At 44.5% G+C, this 18,235-nt stretch overlaps 1 protein-coding gene across 1 annotated transcript; it reads right to left on the bottom strand.

The window, feature by feature from the left end:
- Positions 1 to 2,213: 2,213 nt before the first annotated feature.
- On the bottom strand, positions 2,214 to 17,886 carry LOC139752057 (uncharacterized). Its single transcript, XM_071667891.1, has 6 exons — positions 17,749 to 17,886; positions 10,962 to 11,110; positions 6,309 to 6,347; positions 5,685 to 5,774; positions 4,173 to 4,270; positions 2,214 to 3,311 (listed from the first exon to the last, which is right to left on the bottom strand). Exons 2-6 carry the CDS (start codon positions 11,095 to 11,097, stop codon positions 3,123 to 3,125), a joined length of 552 nt encoding a protein of 183 aa, XP_071523992.1. The 5' UTR covers positions 11,098 to 11,110; positions 17,749 to 17,886; the 3' UTR covers positions 2,214 to 3,122.
- Positions 17,887 to 18,235: the final 349 nt, after the last annotated feature.

Here is an 18,235-nt window from a genome sequence, read left to right as displayed (position 1 = left end):
CCCTCCTCTGTTTTCCTTCATGCCCCCTCTCACTCGCATTTTATGACGCGCAGGAGATTCTGAGCAGTATTATCTCTCCCTTTTCCTCGAGGATAGACACTTTGGTACGTAGTATCTAATACATTAACACACTTGGTTTGTTAAGTGTTACGTTGTATGTTAAAGATGATAAATGAACAACTAGTAAGATATGACAGGCGGAGAGACTACACTGGTCTGTTCATATGCTAAAACCAGATGGGTAACAGTGAGTACGATACATTGGGGATTATGAAGCCGTGGCGAGGGGCGGAGTGGAACCCGCCCACACCTGGTGTGGCGGCTGCCGCCCAGCAGCACACCGCCACAACCCTGGAAGGACTTCATCCCAGGAAATTGAAATGGATGGAAGGTCCTCCATCCCTTCGGACGTTGCATCAGCCTGCACACGCACTGTTTACGAGTGTTGGTGTTGCTAGATATTGCAAGCTGGAGTTATTTGGATTCTTAAGAGCGTAGGGCTGTTCCTACCCATTAGTTATTCAACACTTGTTTGTGTTAGTGACCATTCGTACCCACTGAACCATCACATTTAGGGTGTGTTTGCTGTTTCTACATTACAAGAATAATGGAGTTATACAACACAGGTAGTCAAAGTTTGGTAACATCAAATGAGAATCTTCGAGAATGGCTGGCTGGTCGTTATAACAACGTCCTTGTTCGTTATAACGTTGAGTGAGACTGTGGTTGTCGAGGTCAAGGTCCGTCAAGTAAGGACCTGAGGGTTTAGAAGTGGTCGTGTTCCATTAATGAAGCATAAAAGATTAAGGTTAAAATGTAAACATTAGTTAAGAACACCTTATAAAGCTTGCTTTTGTCGTGAGCATAAAAGCGAGCCACACCTCCGGCAGGTTAGGTTGGTAGGCTTATCAACTGCTAAGAGTCATTAAGTTAGTCAAGGTGTAGTTTATAAATGACTTACTTCAGGTCTTATAAATATCTATACAACTTACCTCCACTCTCACTATGTATATGGTCCGTCCAGGGGCAGGTTGGCTGACTGGTTATACATTTTTGGCTTTCAGGTTTACTGACTGTCGAGGTCGGTAAGGCCTTCAAGGGTAAGTTATAACCACCATCCGAAAAAGTTTTAACAACGTCATTTGTTGATCTAGAAGATCACATGCACACTCACGGACTACATGCACTCTCATGGGCTACATGCGCTCACACTGACCGCATGCGCTCTCATTGACCACATGCGCTCTCTGACCACATGCGCTCTCTGACCACATACGCTGTCATTGACCACACGCGCTCTCACTGACCACATGTGCTCTCACTGACCACATGCGCTCTCACTGACCACATGGACTTTCATTGACCTCATGCGCTCTCACTGACCACATGCGTTCTCACTGACCACATTCGCTCACACTGACCACATGCGCTCTCACTGACCAAATGCGCTCTCACGGACCACATGCGCTCTCACTGACCACATGCGCTCTCACTGTCCACATGCGCTCACACTGACCACATGCGCTCTCACTGATCACATTCGCTCACACTGACCACATGCGCTTTCACTGACCACATGCGCTTTCATTGACCACATGCGCTCACACTGACCACATGCGCTCTCATTGACCACATGCGTTCTCACTGACCACATCCGCTCACACTAACTACATGCGCTCTCACTGACCACATGCGCTCTTACTGACCACATGCACTCACAGAACACATGCGCTCTCACTGACCACATGCGCTCACACTGACCACATGCGCTCTCACCGACCACATGCGCTCTCACTGACCACATTCGCTCAAACTGACCACATGCGCTCTCACTGACCACATGCGCTCTCACTGACCACATTCGCTCACACTGACCACATGCGCTCTCACTGACCACATGCGCTCTCACTGACTACATGCGCTCTCAGTGACAACATTCGCTCACACTGACCACATGCGCTCTTACTGACCACATTCGCTCACACTGACCGCATGCGCTAACATTGACCACATGCGCTCACACTGACCACATGCGCTCTCACTGACTACATGCGCTCTCACTACATACAGTATATGGTCCTAGTGTGAGACACACACATACCTTCGATTACCCGTCAGACTAAATGAAGACCTCGAGGTATTCCTGCTGCTGCTGCTGCTGCTGCTGACGTCGCCGACACAAGGAGGATACATAATTAAAATCATTTTCGTAATTTTTTTTTTTTTAAATATCATTTTATTGGCTACAATTTTTCTTTTTTTTTTTCCCTCTCTAGCGAAAAACAATGGTGAGGTGAAACGCCGGCTGCTGACACAGTGTTGGTGCACATTAGTAACAGAAAGGCGTCAACAACAACAACATGATGAGTGCTAACATAACGTCAGCTAAGAAATCTACGGCGTAACAAAATAAATTAAAGCCGATAACAACATTTTTTTTTTTTTTTACCTTTAAGGTGCCGAAACACAACTACTTGTGCCGATACGCGAGCCCGCGCTGGAGTGCATCGGTAGGTATTCAGTCAAAATATACTAATGGAGGGAAAGCTAAGGCCTGGAGCAAGCGGTCTTACCTGGGCAGCTTCACGAAGACTTTGTTGTGTGGCAAGTCTTCGATATTTCTCGTGGGATCTATCGTCCTGACATGCGTGTGTATCTGACACTTATTCTTCCCTCGTAACACTCTGATTTAAGGTACTGAGACACGCCAGCAGGCACGCGGATCATTACTTGTACTACAGGAACTCCTAAAACAGGCGACTGGTCTACACGAAGACATGAACAGCGAATATGGTGTAATTCTGCCCAGCGGTTCCACTCCCGCTCACACCCGGAAGCTCTTAAGAAATACTCGCTACGATGCTTTTTTTTTTTTTTTTTTTCTTTTGGTCCGAGGAGCCAGAAGATGAGCGTTACTGGAAAGTCATAGGGAAAGACAGTCTCTTTTCTCTTTCTCTCTCTCTCCTTCTTTTTTCCTTATTCTTGCTCTCCTGCCTTACTTTCCCCTTCTCTTCTACTCTCTCTCTCTCTCTCTCTCTCTCTCTCTCTCTCTCTCTCTCTCTCTCTCTCTCTCTCTCTCTCTCTCTCTCTCAAACACACACACACACACATCGTCTGCAACTCTACAGCTTCTTGTCCGCGTCCTCCTCTTCGTCACTCTCCTCGCTGAGGCTCTTCATGCAGATATGGCGGCGTGCACACTTGCTGGGGCAGCACTTCTGGTCCTCGGCGCAGTAGCCGTCGGAGGCACAGACGGGCTGCTGCTTAGCCTCACCAGACACTAACTGGATCGAGCCTGAAGTCTTGGCCAACTGCGGAAAACCAGATTCAGTTATTACGGGGCCTACAGCTGGTCAAGTGGGTGACATCTTGTTCGTGTTCGAGAAGTACTGGAGGGATGACTTATTGATGTGTGTGTGTGTGTGTGTGTGTGTGTGTGTGTGTGTGTGTGTGTGTGTGTGTGTGTGTGTGTGCGTGTGTGTGTTTAGGTACATGCTCACTGGACATCTCTATTTTGCCCAGGTCTCATTTTAAAGCTATATTGCACATTCAATCTCTTCTTTCGCCCTTATTTACAGCCAATCCACCTTGTCATGTGACCACGAGTGGTACAATACCATGAGCAAGACTCAGTGGCTGACGAGGCTCTAGTAATGACTTAATCAACAGGTCATGGGGTGAATAAGGTCCTGCCTTGTATGACTACATCACGCAAGAGAAATTATTCGTGTTCCAAAGCAAACTGTGGTAATTATTCTTAATTCTACACGCAGTACTCCCTACCTCGTCAGGCAATGAAGTGGTTTGTTTACTTTACATCATACTGACTCAAAGTGACGTCACCCAGCACCTGACAGATGAATCTTCTAATACAAGACTTCGACTGAGATTTTTCACCTCTTTAGTTGATTTCTGAGACTATTAGTGCATGTGTTTGTTGCATGACTCCTTTCATATCCACACATAAGACAATGTTAAACAATATCTGCAAAGTATAACAGTATCAGATGTATTTATGATAAGTTATACAAGTCTAAAGCCTCTTTGTATACTACTTTGACTAAAGTAAGAACCACATCTAAACCTCACGCACACAACGCACTCACTAGCAGTACCACCACCACAACAGGAGCATCGTGGACGAACAACTGAGACACTTTGCCTGGACTTACCTTAGCCTTCTTGGTGACTAGGAAGATCCCTGAACTCTTGCACACCTGTTCCTCTTCTTCAGGGCATCGGCCGGTGTGAGGGTCATGGTTGTCAGGAACTGTAGAGAGAGATCGTCAATTGTTATCTATATTATCTCTGCAGGTGTTGGAAGTGGGTGGTAGTGCAAATGTAGGTGTTGAAGGTGGGTGTCGGAGATGGGTGTTAGTGTGAGAACAGGTGCCGCTTGTGGATGTGTGCAGCGAAGGTCGCGGGGTACCGACGGTTGAGTGGTGGATGGAAGGTGATGGAGGTGGTGGGTATGGCAGAGTGAGAAGCAGTGGTGTTGAGCACATTCCTGAATGCTCTAGTGTAGGATGACGGTGGGTGCGGGTAACTGTAGTAGCATCTCCTCTGATTCCAGAGTTGTAACACCACCAGCCATTCCACAGGAGGTAAAAGATTACTACTAAGGATCCGTCCGTGTCTCCACGAAGATGGGAGTCACCTGCTCCTGCTATGGATTAAACAGTTATAAGGGTTCACTACCTAACGTGGAAATAACTTGAGAGGAAAATGTCATGTCAGAGATATGGCACACGTTCAGTCGGGTCAAGTCAGGAAAAAGGTAACAGCAGTAGGTACCGAAATCCCCAGACAATCTTTGTTATCACGTATTGGGAAGACAGTGAAACATGTGAGTCCAGGCAGGATCTGAGGTTTCTCGAACACTTCTGTGGGTGGTGTGAGATGCAAAAAAAAAAAAAAAAGCGACAGCACAGAGAGAGAGAGAGAGAGAGAGAGAGAGAGAGAGAGAGAGAGAGAGAGAGAGAGAGAGAGAGAGAGAGAGAGAGAGAGAGAGAGAGAGAGAGAGAGAGAGAGAGAGAGAGAGAGAGAACTGGCAAAATCCGCCACTAATGGTGATGTACGTTAAGATTAAAGATCTCAACCCTACTGCCTAGTGGCAGAAAAACCATATGAAGGGAGTAAATCTGCTGCTACTGTTAGAGAGAAATAAGGCGGACTGTGGAACGAAAATGTGATTCTCTCGTGTTAGCCGTTGTGATGACAACTGAGAATGGCAAGACGCCTGTCAGTCTGTCGGATGTGTATCGTGACTCAGTGAGCGATGGAATTCATTTTTGCTATCTACAGCAGATGTGTTAGTCGAGGTGTGGAACTATACAGTAAACACGGGAAATCCGAGAGAAACGAGGGAGACAGAAACAGGAGAAAATATCAAGTGTAGGATTCACTTTCTAACACTAAATCAGATGCCCACACATGACCTCTGAGTCAGGGACACTGGATAAGGCTGGTGGGATATAAAAGCGCGCAAAATTACGAGCTGTTGCAGAGGAGGGGAAGGTGTGGGAGGGGAACACAGAGGATGGGAGAGGTAGCTCTAAGTGTCACTAAGGTTCGACTGTCATGTAGAGTGGTCACGCCAGGGAGGAGGAGGCAATGAGCGTCAGGTGAGCAATAAGAGGTCATAAGGGTCAGAGGGAGAGGCAGGCAGACGGTGCTGTACTCACTGGCAGCAACATCATCGCCACAGCAGTAGACCTCCCCGTCGTAGGCGCAGTAGTAGTAGCAGCCGCTGCTCGCGGGCTCCACTCCGTCACCTGTTGCGACAGTACAGAGAGGAGGATGAGTACAAGATATCAAAAGTGTATGGCAGAAATGCATGAGATTAACCGTAGCATTCATAATATATCACAGTATATCATACCTTGAAAGTAAATAGATCTTATGCTCATTACTGGTAATGAGATGTCCATCTAAATATCTATCGGCTGGTGTAATAGTGTTGTGTCAAACGTTTAACAAAAGCTATAACTTGACGTTCGAAGCTTAGAAGTCCCTTCGACTCCGTCTACCAGCTTTATCTGCTATAATGAACCATCGTACTATCGTTCATACAAGACTACCAGTAATGTTAGGGGAGTACATAGGCTGTACAGTGAAAGCTACGAGTGTGAAGGAACTGAGAGTAGTATATCCCTAAGTGCCGTCCTGCAGGAGGGTTGCTGGTGTGTGCCGCGTTACAAGGGAAGGATCTGGTAACTACCCCTTCCCCCAGCTCCACCTAAGCCAGAGTTTAGGGCTGGCTTAGGGGGAGGTAGCAGGCGTGACAGGAAGGTCGAGCTGGGCCTTACCGGTGGGGGCTGGCGGGGCTTCAGATGGTCCCTCTTCCTCTGGAAAAATAAAATACGTAGGGATGTATAAATAACATGAACTCGGGGAAGAGACCTAGACTAAGTTACATCATGGATATGTCTCACTTGATATATATATATATATATATATATATATATATATATATATATATATATATATATATATATATATATATATATATATATATATATATATATATATATATATATATATATATGTATATATATATATATATATATATATATATATATATATATATATATATATATATATATATATATATATATATATAAATATATATATATATATATATATATATATATATATATATATATATATATATATATATATATATATATATATATATATATATATATATATATATGTATATATATATATATATATATGGCTAAAATCTTATAAAACAGTAAGTAGAAATGAGATCAAAAGATTAGAAAAAACAGTCTTGTACGATCGTTTGTAATATACCTCCCACTATCCAGCGCTGAGTTCAGGAAATCGAAATAAATGAAGACATATTCGTCCGAGTCAAAACATAAGGATGGAAGGAAATTCTTATAACATTAAAAATGCTATTTTTGATAACCATAAAGCTTCATGCGGTATATAAAAGAATTATACTTTCTATTGTACATTATACGAGACTTTGAAAAGGTGTTTTGAACACGATCTGCGAGAGTGATTGATAGCCCGAGTATAGCTGAGTGTTGGGTACGTGACGACGGTTGGCCATCACGGCCCAGAGTCCTGCATTAGCGATGCTTCAGATCGCCCCAGCGGTGGTGGTGGTGGTGATGGTGGTAGGTGTGGCGATGGTGGTTTTTAAGGATCGTGGTAGTGGTGATGCTGGAGGTGTGAGTGAGTGGTAGTTGTAATGATGATGGTGACGTAGCTGCACTGATGGTGAGTACGTAAGCTGATCTGGTGTTGTTGTTGGTAAGAGTAATGAAGATGGTGGTGGTAGTGGTGATGGTTGTGATGGTAGTAGAAGGGGCGGCGATTAATGGGGATGATGGTAGTGGTGGTGGTGATGGTGATGGGCAGTGGTGGTGATGGTGGTGAAGACTGATATGGTACAGTGCTGGTGATGGCTGTGATGATGATGATAATAATGGTAGTAGTGATGGTGGTGATGGAGCCGATGGTAGAGCTGGTGGTTGTGGGTTGTGATGACAGTGAAGGTGGTGGTTCGTCGTGACACTGGTAGTGGCGTGGGTGATGGTGGTACTGGTTGTTGTAGTGTTGGTGATGGTGGCACTGGTGACAGTGTCGGTGGTGGCAGCAGACCTGGTAGTGACGGCGGTGGAAACCCAGTGAAAAGGAGGGTGGGTGGGTGGGTGTCGGTCGTGCAAGTCATGGGGGAAAGTCATAGCCAACGAAGAGTTTGCTGACGATGTTACTTCCCTGTCCTCTCTCTCTCTCTCTCTCTCTCTCTCTCTCTCTCTCTCTCTCTCTCTCTCTCTCTCTCTCTCTCTCTCTCTCTCTCTCTCTCTCTCTCTCTCTCTCTCTCTCTCTCCGCCCCCTCCTCAACCTGAATCTTTAATAATCACTATCAGATTAAAGCCTCACAAGTCTCGATATTGGCAGGTCTCCAGCTGGTGTGTAATGAAAGCCGTCGCGCCAGCACTAACACAACGTGATTCCTTTGTTTATACATCCCAAGGAGTCGAGCGCCGGCAACCTCCTCCTCCTCCTCCTCCTCACCATCCCCCGTGAGCTTTCTACAAGTCCTCCAGATTCAGTGCGGTCAGAGACGAGTCGTCTTCGCCTCCTTCCTTCCCAGCACTCCCTCCCTCAACCGCCTCACCTGTGTCTCCGTATGACTCACCGTCACCTGCCATTGGCCTACTGCCCACCAATGAATCTTAACCTATAAATGACGACCCGCCTACGAGGAACGACCCACCAATAAAGGACAGCTCAGTCACCTCCAAGGGGCAACCCACCAATCACCCGCCTCTAAGGAGCGACTCACCAACAAGAGACGACTCACTCGCCTCCAAAGAGTGACCCATCAACAATGGACGACTCACTCGCCTCCAAAGAGCGACCTACCAAAAAGGGAACGACCCACTCACCTCTAAGGAACTACTCACCTTCCTCGGCTGAGTGGCCTCCGTCGCAACACTCGTAGTCTGAGGAGTACGGCCTTAAGCACCAATAGTAGCAACCTGGTGTATGGAAGGCACCTGTCATTGCGTCTGTCACTCTGTCTCCGTCCTCATACAAACTGCACGTCTGTCTGTCTGTCCGTCTTTGTGTACCTGTATTTCTGTCTCTGTGGAAGGGTCTTTTTGTTCCTGTCTTTCTGTATAATCGTCCCTGTCAGTCTTTCTATGGTTCCATCCCTCACTTTAGCTATCGATTTCTGTCTAGCTGCACAATCAGTTTTGTGGTTTCCTGCCACTTCGACTGTTTTGTCATCAGAGCTCTACCAGTTGATCGACCACCCTTTCTGTCTGTCTGTCTGTCTATCATCTCCCCACTCTTAGTCGAAATGTCAGTCTTCCCTCGTCTTTTCTGTGATATGGGACTCTGAGCTCGAGGTACTGAGAGCTGGGAACTTTCAAGGGAGCTGGGACTTTAATGAAAGCTTGGATTTTAATGAGTAAGGCTTTTAACGAGAGAGACGGGACTTTCTTAAGAGCTAAAACTTTAATGGGTGCTAAGATTTTAATGAGACGTGGGACTTTAATGAGTTAGGGGCCCTTAGCGAAGGTTGGGACTTGGGACTTTAGCTTTCCATTATCAATAATGCATGATACCTATTTCTGTGGTCCGTTGAGTGAGCTCCAAACTAGTGGTGGCCCCATCCCCTGAACTTTCTCTTATCAGACAACTTTTTAAACTTGTGTATACTGTCTGCATTCACAGTGTCATGACAGTTTATTTATTCGTCCACCATCATTACTCAGTTTATGTATTCGTCCACCATCATTACTCAGTTTATGTATTCGTCCACCATCATTACTCAGTTCATGTATTCGTCCACCATCATTACTCAGTTTCTCTATTCGTCTACCATCATTACTCAGTTTATTCATTCGTCCACCATCATTACTCACTTTATTTATTCGTCCATCATCATTATTCAGTTCACGTATTCGTCCACCATCATTACTCAGTTTCTCTATTCGTCTACCATCATTACTCAGTTTATGTATTCGTCTACCATCATTACTCACTTTATTTATTCGTCCACCATCATTACTCAGTTCATGTATTCGTCCACCATCATTACTCAGTTTCTCTAGTCGTCTACCATCATTACTCAGTTTTTTCATTCGTCCACTGCTCTCACAAAAGTACTTCTTTACATATTTTTTTTTCCTAACAAGCTCCTTCCTTGATTACGTCCTACGGTTGTTTTAGCCTGAGGTTTTTCGAACGACTCACGGCTGATGCCAACAAACATTCAGACACTTTAAAGGATGTGATCAAGTCACTCCCGGCTCTTCTTGGTTTCATGTGTGTGTGTGTGTGTGTGTGTGTGTGTAATTACTACCTCATGAACTTTCTCTACCATCATACGTTAACCTGGATACTAACCACATTTACACTATTATCAGTCGTGTGTGTGTGTGTGTGTGTGTGTGCTTGTGTTTTATAGAATCAGATCAAATACGAATTAAGTCCTAAAAACATTTAGGGTTGTCGCCAGGTGACATTCATTGACAGACTTTGATGAGATAGATACACGTCTATATGAAGGCATTACCTCACTTTCAGGTATGTTAACATAACCAAAAGAATATCAACTAAGATGTCAAACTAACACTGGACAGATAGATATATGTGTGTTATCAAACATAAGTACAGTGATAACTATATGAATGTGTCGTTGAACATTAAACATATTCACCTATACGAGTCAACATAAAGTGTGTAATGATTTCATTTTCTTTTACTTATAATTCCTGATTACATATCTCTATACCTATTCATGTCCTGAACTCATTTCAAGTGCTAGATACTGTGACAGGCATCAATAACGCAATATGATTATCATTTTGTGGGGTATCTTCTTTGTTATTATTCATATAAGCCAGGTCACTTATGCTCTTTAATCTATCAGAGTCAACTATCATCAACCATAATCAATCGCAGACAGTGACTGCAAAACACACATAAAAAGATAATCACTCCAGCAACCAAATACATAATCATCCACCTAACAACAAGCCATCAACCTTCAAACCTTGATAGTTTATCACAAACCACTAACCAAAAAAATCCATTCACGAACAAATAATCACCTACAAACCATCAACAGCCATTTAGCAACCACCCGCCATCAACCATCATACATGAACCACTCCTGCAGCAGGAGGCACCGGCTGGTGCTGCCGGCCCAGCTGGCGTAAGACATTAGGATGTGACCAACCCATTGGTTCCATCCCTTCTCTCCATCTCTTCTCTTTATCCTTATGTTCTCACTATTCATCTTTCTGTTGTACCCAATTCTCCTCACTACTGTTCCCACCTCTCATTATCTCCTTTCCTCCTCACTTGTCATTTTTTCCTCACCTCTCTCCCACACACACACACACATTCGTCCCTTCTCCACACTGTCTCCCACACTCGTCCCTCCTCCCTCCCTGACCACTCACCTTCAGGCTGGAAGTAGGGGTTCCCGTCGTCGCAACACTCGTACTCCTGGTTACTGGGGTTTTTGCACCAGTACTTGCAGGCGGAGGAGGATCCCACCACCATCACCGCCACAAGCAGGAGAGCAACGCGATGCATCTTCGACTTGATCCTGCAACATGAAAGTCAGCGGCACGTCAGTAATGTCTCTCTCCCGACGTAACTGAGGGATCGTTTCCAGGCCGGTATGTCAGGTAAGGTCACCAAGTGTGCGTCCCAGGATGGTGGAGAGCAGTAAGTGGTGAGGACAGGAGCGGGTGGATGTATGATGGGTGCGTATTCGAGGGTTTGAGTATGTGAAGAATGTGGAAGGAAGTAGGAATATGGTGTGTGTGTGGAGTTCAGTATGTAGTGGGCATGCCAAAGAGGTTTTACATATTATCTTTTTTATGTATTTGATTGCTGTTTCCCGCATTAGCCAGGTAGCGCCAAGAACAGAAGAAGAAAGGTCACATCCGCTCACATCTATTCTCTTGCTGTCATGTGTAATGCACCGAAACTACAGTTCCCTATCCACAACAAGACCTCACAGACAATTCCATGGTTTACCCGACCGCTTCACACGCCCTAGTTCGGTCCACTAATTGTATGTCGACCCCAGTATACCATTCTATCCCGTGTACGCCTGTCACACTCCTGCATGTTCTGGCCCCGGTCGTTCTCACCCCTTTTAGTCGCTTTTTACGACACGCAGGGAATACGTGGGAAGGACTCTTTCTCCCCTATCCCAAGGGATATTATATATATTATTACTACTCATTAGTGAAAGGAGTTATTTTGTAATGCAAGCCAAGGATATATGATAAGTATATCTTGGGGTAGCCAGTTAATGGATGTGTGATGAGTGTACCAGATGGTGAATACGTGGCTGTGTAGAATAGATAGATTATGTACCTATGATAGTCAAGGGAATATGCAATCCAGTAAATCTAGTCAAGAAACTTGAGCATACTGAAGGTTCCAGGCGCGGACGAAAGCCTTCATCGTTACCATGCGTTAGGAGGAAAGCGGATAAGGAAGGTATGAGAGAGAGAGAGAGAGTATGAAGATGCCAAAGAGAAATGAGAGTGACAGGTGTGTTGTACATGTAGGGAGATGTAAAAGGCTAGCCAGGTTACAAGATTCTAAGGATTGAAAGTAAGATCAACAATACTGACACTGATGGTTCTGCGCATCACTTCAGTACTTCTATGTCAAGACAGTAGTGCTTCCTTAAAGGCTGCTGTCTATGTGCCATGAAAATATTGCCTCTAAAGACGGTTCTGTTCTTTTCGATGACATCGCACATCGGCAAGCAAGAGTGGGAGGCAGCCACGAGGCTGGATGACTCGCCTTACCGACGCGAGTCCGCTGCTACAAGATGTACTCTTCTGGATATTTCCTCAATCGCCCTTCTGTGTAGTAGACACAAGGATTCTATTCCTCTGTCAGCGGTTAGTAGCCTCATGCGCATTAATGTCCAGAAAAGGTAATACATCTGCCTTCATAACTCCCGCATGAGGCATCACAACGGGCCCATGATTGGCTTAGGCGAGGGTCCTACGCAGGGAGATGTAAGGGTGAGGGGGAGCGGTGAGAGAGGGGGATTTCGACCAGTGAAGGGGAAAAGTGGTACCACGACCATGTGGGATGAGGAAGGGTGAGGAGGGTCTCCGCCAGAATGGAAGGGGATACCTCGGGTGAGGATGCAGGAGGCGGTGGCCAAGGTGTGAGGAAGAGTACTTCGACCAGGGGAGGAGGACAGTTGATTGGCAGGAGGTCTTATGAGGATGAGTGAGAGGTTATGTAAGGTACAGGGAGAAATTGGGATCTGGCCTGCAGGCGGAGGGAGCCCTCATGAAAAAAGGTTAATCAGGTAGTGAGGGGGGGGACCTGAGCAGGAGAGAGGCGGGGGGACCTGAGCAGGAGAGAGGTGGGGGGACCTGAGCAGGAGAGAGGTGGGGGGAACCAGATCAGTCAAGATAAACATGGACGGTGCGGAGAGTACTGGTCCGACCACAACGTGGACCAGACCGGACCGGCACACGGGCCGCATGATGCAGCGAAAGGCAGAGTTCCGACCGTCAACCTCGGTCATATGAAAGTGCAACAGCTGTTCCTCCTGGCCACTCTCTCTTCTCTATGTTCCTGCATGTACCATTACTTTCGCCAGGATGGGATACGCCAGGATGACTCTGACGAGGCAGTGGGCGTCCCTGGCTGGGTTGTCTAAGTGGATCACCTGCTGGTAGACAAATGAGCTGAAGGCGGCGACAGGCAGCGGCAGGGGAGGAGGTGGGCTGGGAGATGAATTTGCCATAAAGGCGCACATGAGAGCATCTTGTTATAAGAGGCCGCTCACCGCTGCCTCGAGCCAGATTTATGAAACATTGTATCACCAAAAACACCACCGCCACCCTACATTGCCTCCCCAACACTCACAACTCCTGCCACATATTCGTTTGTTTACATCGCTTACCTTCTGGTTCATTCCTCGTTTTCTCCGTTCACGTCTCTCACCGTTAGTCATTTTTCTTTTTTCGTCCACCTTTTGTCTTCTAAATAAAACCATTAATCGCATAAGTGAACAAGTGCAGTATATCAATTTATATGCAGCAAAATCTTTATTTCTAAGTCTTAAGTTTCTCTGGTAATTCGTTCAGCGGAGAAATATTTTGTCCATACTGTTAGCTGACACTGTTCTCTGTGATACCAAACCGTCATAAACTGTTAAATGCTACAATGTTCATCTTCTTTTACTTATTCATCAATGTCTTTAGTTATTTTTGCTGTGTATTCCTAATCCATTTATTTGAAATTGATAATTACTCTTTAACTTACTAATTTATTTACATATAGATTCTCATTTTCTTTCATTTTCCTAGGGTAAGTTCGGGTTCCATGTTATCATATTCTGGATGGCCTGCATCAGTTCTACGTCTCTACGAACATGTTTTTATCGTTATTTCATTTGTTATCTATGATTAAACTTTTTATTGCTAATTTCATAATCATGAGAACATTTGCGTTGTGAGTTGATCAAATACGACATCTACGTCTTACCAAGAGCGCTTCATGCTCTCCTTGAGAGTTCTAGGATAGGAATCTTCGATGTTAGGAACCTAAATAAAGTTGATTATAGAACCGGAGAAAATTACAACAGCGAATAGAAGAAAAATGAGTAAAAAAAGTTATAGAACAGGAATGAAAAATAATGAAGGGTTGTAAAATGAAAAAAAAAGAAACTTGTTAGTCGTGGTTGCTAAATGACGTTGTCGGTCTTAATGACCCTGGCAAGTGCTGTCTCAAAGCCCAAGTAGCCACCCACTTGCGAGCGGATGCCGTGGCTCCCCCCACACTCTTACTCACCATCGTGTTCACTTTCGTGTCAGGTCATACATAGGCCTTCTTCGCTATACCTCATCCTCACTACACTTTTGACACCACCAGCCTTTAGTGGAGATGTGTCTTACTTGATCCTTTTGGAACAGGACAAACGCACTTTCAGGAGGTAACCAGGGTTAAGTTGGTGATTGTTGGAAAGAAAGTATAAGAGAAGTAATGAAAAAAAGTCGTACCGAGGGAAACAGAATAGCTGACGCTAACTAGAGTGAAGAATAAGATATGAGGTAGAGGAATAAGAAATCAAATTGATTATGAAAAATGTTCAATTATTATGTGAATCAAAGACTTGCTCTCGTGTGCCACAGTTTTCCCCTATTCACTTTGATTGGTTGTCAACCAGTGTTCAGATGGAAGGCTTTGTTCAGCGATCGAAAGTACTCCACAGGACGTAAACCTCAGCGGCACGGGAGGTACAAGATACTGGCAAGCACACACACACACACACACACACACACACACACACACACACACACACATACATATATTGCGTCTTTGCATATTCCTTTGCGTGAATGTGTTTATATTTGTATGAGTATACTAATCAGCCAGACAAAGAAACATACATGAACGAATTACGCATATATGTTCACAAACCTCACTCTTCTAGTGGCATCATACTTATCTATACATATTCACCGAAAGGGGAAAAAAAAGGAGTGAAGCTTCTAAACGAACACATGATCAACCCTCATGAATCAGTGAGGAGGTGTTGGTATAGAGGTTCCCTGTGTGGCGCGTGACGAGAGCGAGATGGACAATCATGGTAGATTATAATACACCGTCCCTCCTGTAGCCGCCCTGCCTCAATTATAAAAGCGCTGGGCTAAAGGTTAAACAGTGGTTCTCTAAATTCTCTCTCTCTATCTATCTATCTCTGCTCCTGCTCAAGTTCTTCATTACTATTAATAACCTCATTTCAGCCCCGTCCTCTTGACTCCTGCCGAGGTTAAACATTGAGGCTCCAGGAAATGTCACCACAAATGACCAATTATTGGCTCCGCGGAGGACGGTCGCTCGCCCTAGACTATCAGATGAAGTTCCTGATGATCGTTTATAAAATTCTCAGGCCAGAAATGGGAGGGGCAAGTAATCTTCGTTAATCTCTCTCTGTCGGTCTTATGACGTTATCTGTCTTGAGACGAAAATCGTTATGTGTTAGTTCTCATTACGTTTTAGTTATCAATTATGTTTCTAAGCCCCTCAAGTACGACCTTACGACTCGAGAAGGACGGGAGGACCCTTGAGCATGATGGTACGACCGTACTCAAGGGTCGGACGCCTTGCTTATGGGTCTTACCGTCGTGCGCAGGGGATAAAGATTTCGGATGACGTCATGACTTTTTGATGATCATATCCCTGACGGAAACTAATGTCTCACTACAGATTAAATCTGCCAGTGTGGATGACCATCTGTAGCTGATCAACAACACCACTTCGATAATTGCAATACTTCGTGATGCCGGGAACAAAAATGTGTTGGTCAGGCCATACGATACGGACACAGACACACACACACACACACACACACACACACACACACCAGCTGCACAAGTGGCTCAGTTTACCAAAATCTTTGTAAAGCTGTAAGAGTCTTCCATCTAGGTGACAGAAAACAGTATTAACAAAAGAAACAGTATTAACAAAAGGTCTAAGACTAAGAATTGGCTATCCATCTAATTGTGTTCTTCCACAAGGTGTTCGAACGTAGATTTAGCACAACTACTTCAGTATTAACTCCCCATCTAGTTAATATGGGTGTTGAACATGTCCTTACAGTCAAGAGAGCATTAATGCAATTATTTGTAGAGATCTGTTAGTCCTGTGCGGGGAGTTCTAAACACGTGTATAATAAGGAGAGGATGGGTGATTACGGAAACATCGTGTGTGTGTGTGTGTGTGTGTGTGTGTGTGTGTGTGTATGGAGACCCACCATCAGTGTCAAGTCATTTCTCCCTTCACTTACCTTCTCACCTCACGATGACATTTCACCCCCTCTATGCAACCATCACCCTAAACACCGTCTTACAGCAATACAACACAGCAAAAAATGGCTGGTTGTTCTCTGATTATTATTCTATGCCATACGCGAGACACCTGAGACTCAAATGATTTGTATGATTTGCAGGTCGCGAGGTAGGAGAGAAATCCTAAGCCAACGCCCACATACAAACACTATTCTACAAATATTCTTGTTACAAAGTAAGATACGAAGTCTTGTCCTGCTTGAGTCACTTATCTAAGAACTCGAAAGATAACGATTTGAGAATATCGAACGGTGTCTCGCTTTTGTTAAGACTAAGACCAGTTGAGCCTTTTGTGAAGGCGTACCATGAATAGACATACGACCGAAGAAAAATATATTCAGCAGACATGGGAGATAAGATACACGGAACGCTTATTGCGACAGATACAAGAAATAGTTCAGCATATTCAAAAGAAATAGATATAGACACGAAGGACGACGTTCTTGAATCCAGAAATATGTTCACTCTAAAAAGCCAATAAGATGACACTCATATGTCCCGAATTTCATGAAAATATTTCACTGGGTTTAAGACAGACCAACACATACTTACCTACGGGCTCAAGTAGACAGATGATCATCCCTCATGAGATACAAGACAGAAATATCTATCTACCCCTATCATCTATCTGTCTTACCTATCTACAAGTTAAATTAGCTTATTTTACTTTTCCAATTTCTCGTTAATCGTCTCATAATCAACGTCAGACTTATTTCCTACCCCTTTCATCTCCTTCTAACAAGAGTTTCAAAATCATCAAATACAGAAAAAAAAAAGACAACTGAAAACTGAGTGTCAGGCTGCTGGTACATTTGTATTTCCAGCGGCAGTTACTGTGAGCAGGTCAACATGTGCTGAGGCAACACAACCTTTGGCTTGGCTGGTCCTCTAAACCAATACACACACACTCATGACTCCCAAATCGCACGGAGGATGACAAAGTCACTCTCTGTTTGGAACTTATTAAACAAAATCTCTCAACAAAATGGACTACTTCACATCTTATTTCAGTAACTTATCTTAATCTGTTAACTACAATGGGAATAGTAGCAAATGACTCCTTAAATTCTCCACGCACATAGCATTCTAGGCTATATTAGTTTGATACAAATACGTTTAACTAATTTGGAAATCCATCTTTTTTCAAGAATGCCTTACAAAGTCAGAACTTGTAAGTTATGCGACATTTTTTGGAAATGTATCCACAAAGCATCAAACACGACACAGAGTGTAACAGTGTTACCCCATGAATTCCTCTAACTAACAGAGAAAGTATCATCAACAGTCCACACAACACAGTAGGAGCCAGCACACCCCCTGGCAGCACACCACTGTAGCGTACCTGAGTGTTCACAAGGTAGATCTCGCTCCGTCGCGCTTAGCTGCTCGACTATCCAGTCCCGGGTGCTGGACGCCTTTTATATACCCGCTGTGACGCAGCAAGGAAAGCGGGGTGCATATGGAAACACGTCCACTAAATCACTCAGCCATTTGACTGGTGACTAAATCTAGCCAGGTCGTGCGTGAGGTTTGTGAAACGACATAATCACAGCAGTGGAGAGAGTGTAGGGTTCTTTTGCATACATTTGTGTCAACTTATTAACCGTGGATTCACCTTTCATGGGAGTTGCTCAGAGTGGGAAAACTGAACGATAAATTCGGGAGGGTGTTATGCAACCAGGTTGCTATCCATAGTTCTGAGATCGCGGGCGCGAGACGCAGAAATGTGCGTAGTACCTAACGACAGTTTGTTAATAACATAAGAATGATAGTTCAGTCGTTCGATTTGGGTTTAAGTTTGGATTTACTGGCCATATACTTCCCTGAGG

The sequence above is a fragment of the Panulirus ornatus genome, chromosome 12 (assembly GCF_036320965.1).
Source record: "Panulirus ornatus isolate Po-2019 chromosome 12, ASM3632096v1, whole genome shotgun sequence".
NCBI classification, from domain to species: Eukaryota; Metazoa; Arthropoda; class Malacostraca; order Decapoda; family Palinuridae; genus Panulirus; species Panulirus ornatus.
This window is presented reverse-complemented; position numbering and strand designations above follow the sequence as displayed.

Excerpts from the sequence above, each read along its gene's own strand:
- LOC139752057 (XM_071667891.1), bottom strand. The coding sequence starts at position 11,097 with ATGCATCGCGTTGCTCTCCTGCTTGTGGCGGTGATGGTGGTGGGATCC. Across the intron at positions 6,348-10,961 it reads CCCCTACTTCCAGCCTGAAG|AGGAAGAGGGACCATCTGAA; the intron begins GTGAGTGGTCAG and ends TTATTTTTCCAG. Across the intron at positions 4,271-5,684 it reads TGGCGATGATGTTGCTGCCA|TTCCTGACAACCATGACCCT; the intron begins GTGAGTACAGCA and ends CTCTCTCTACAG.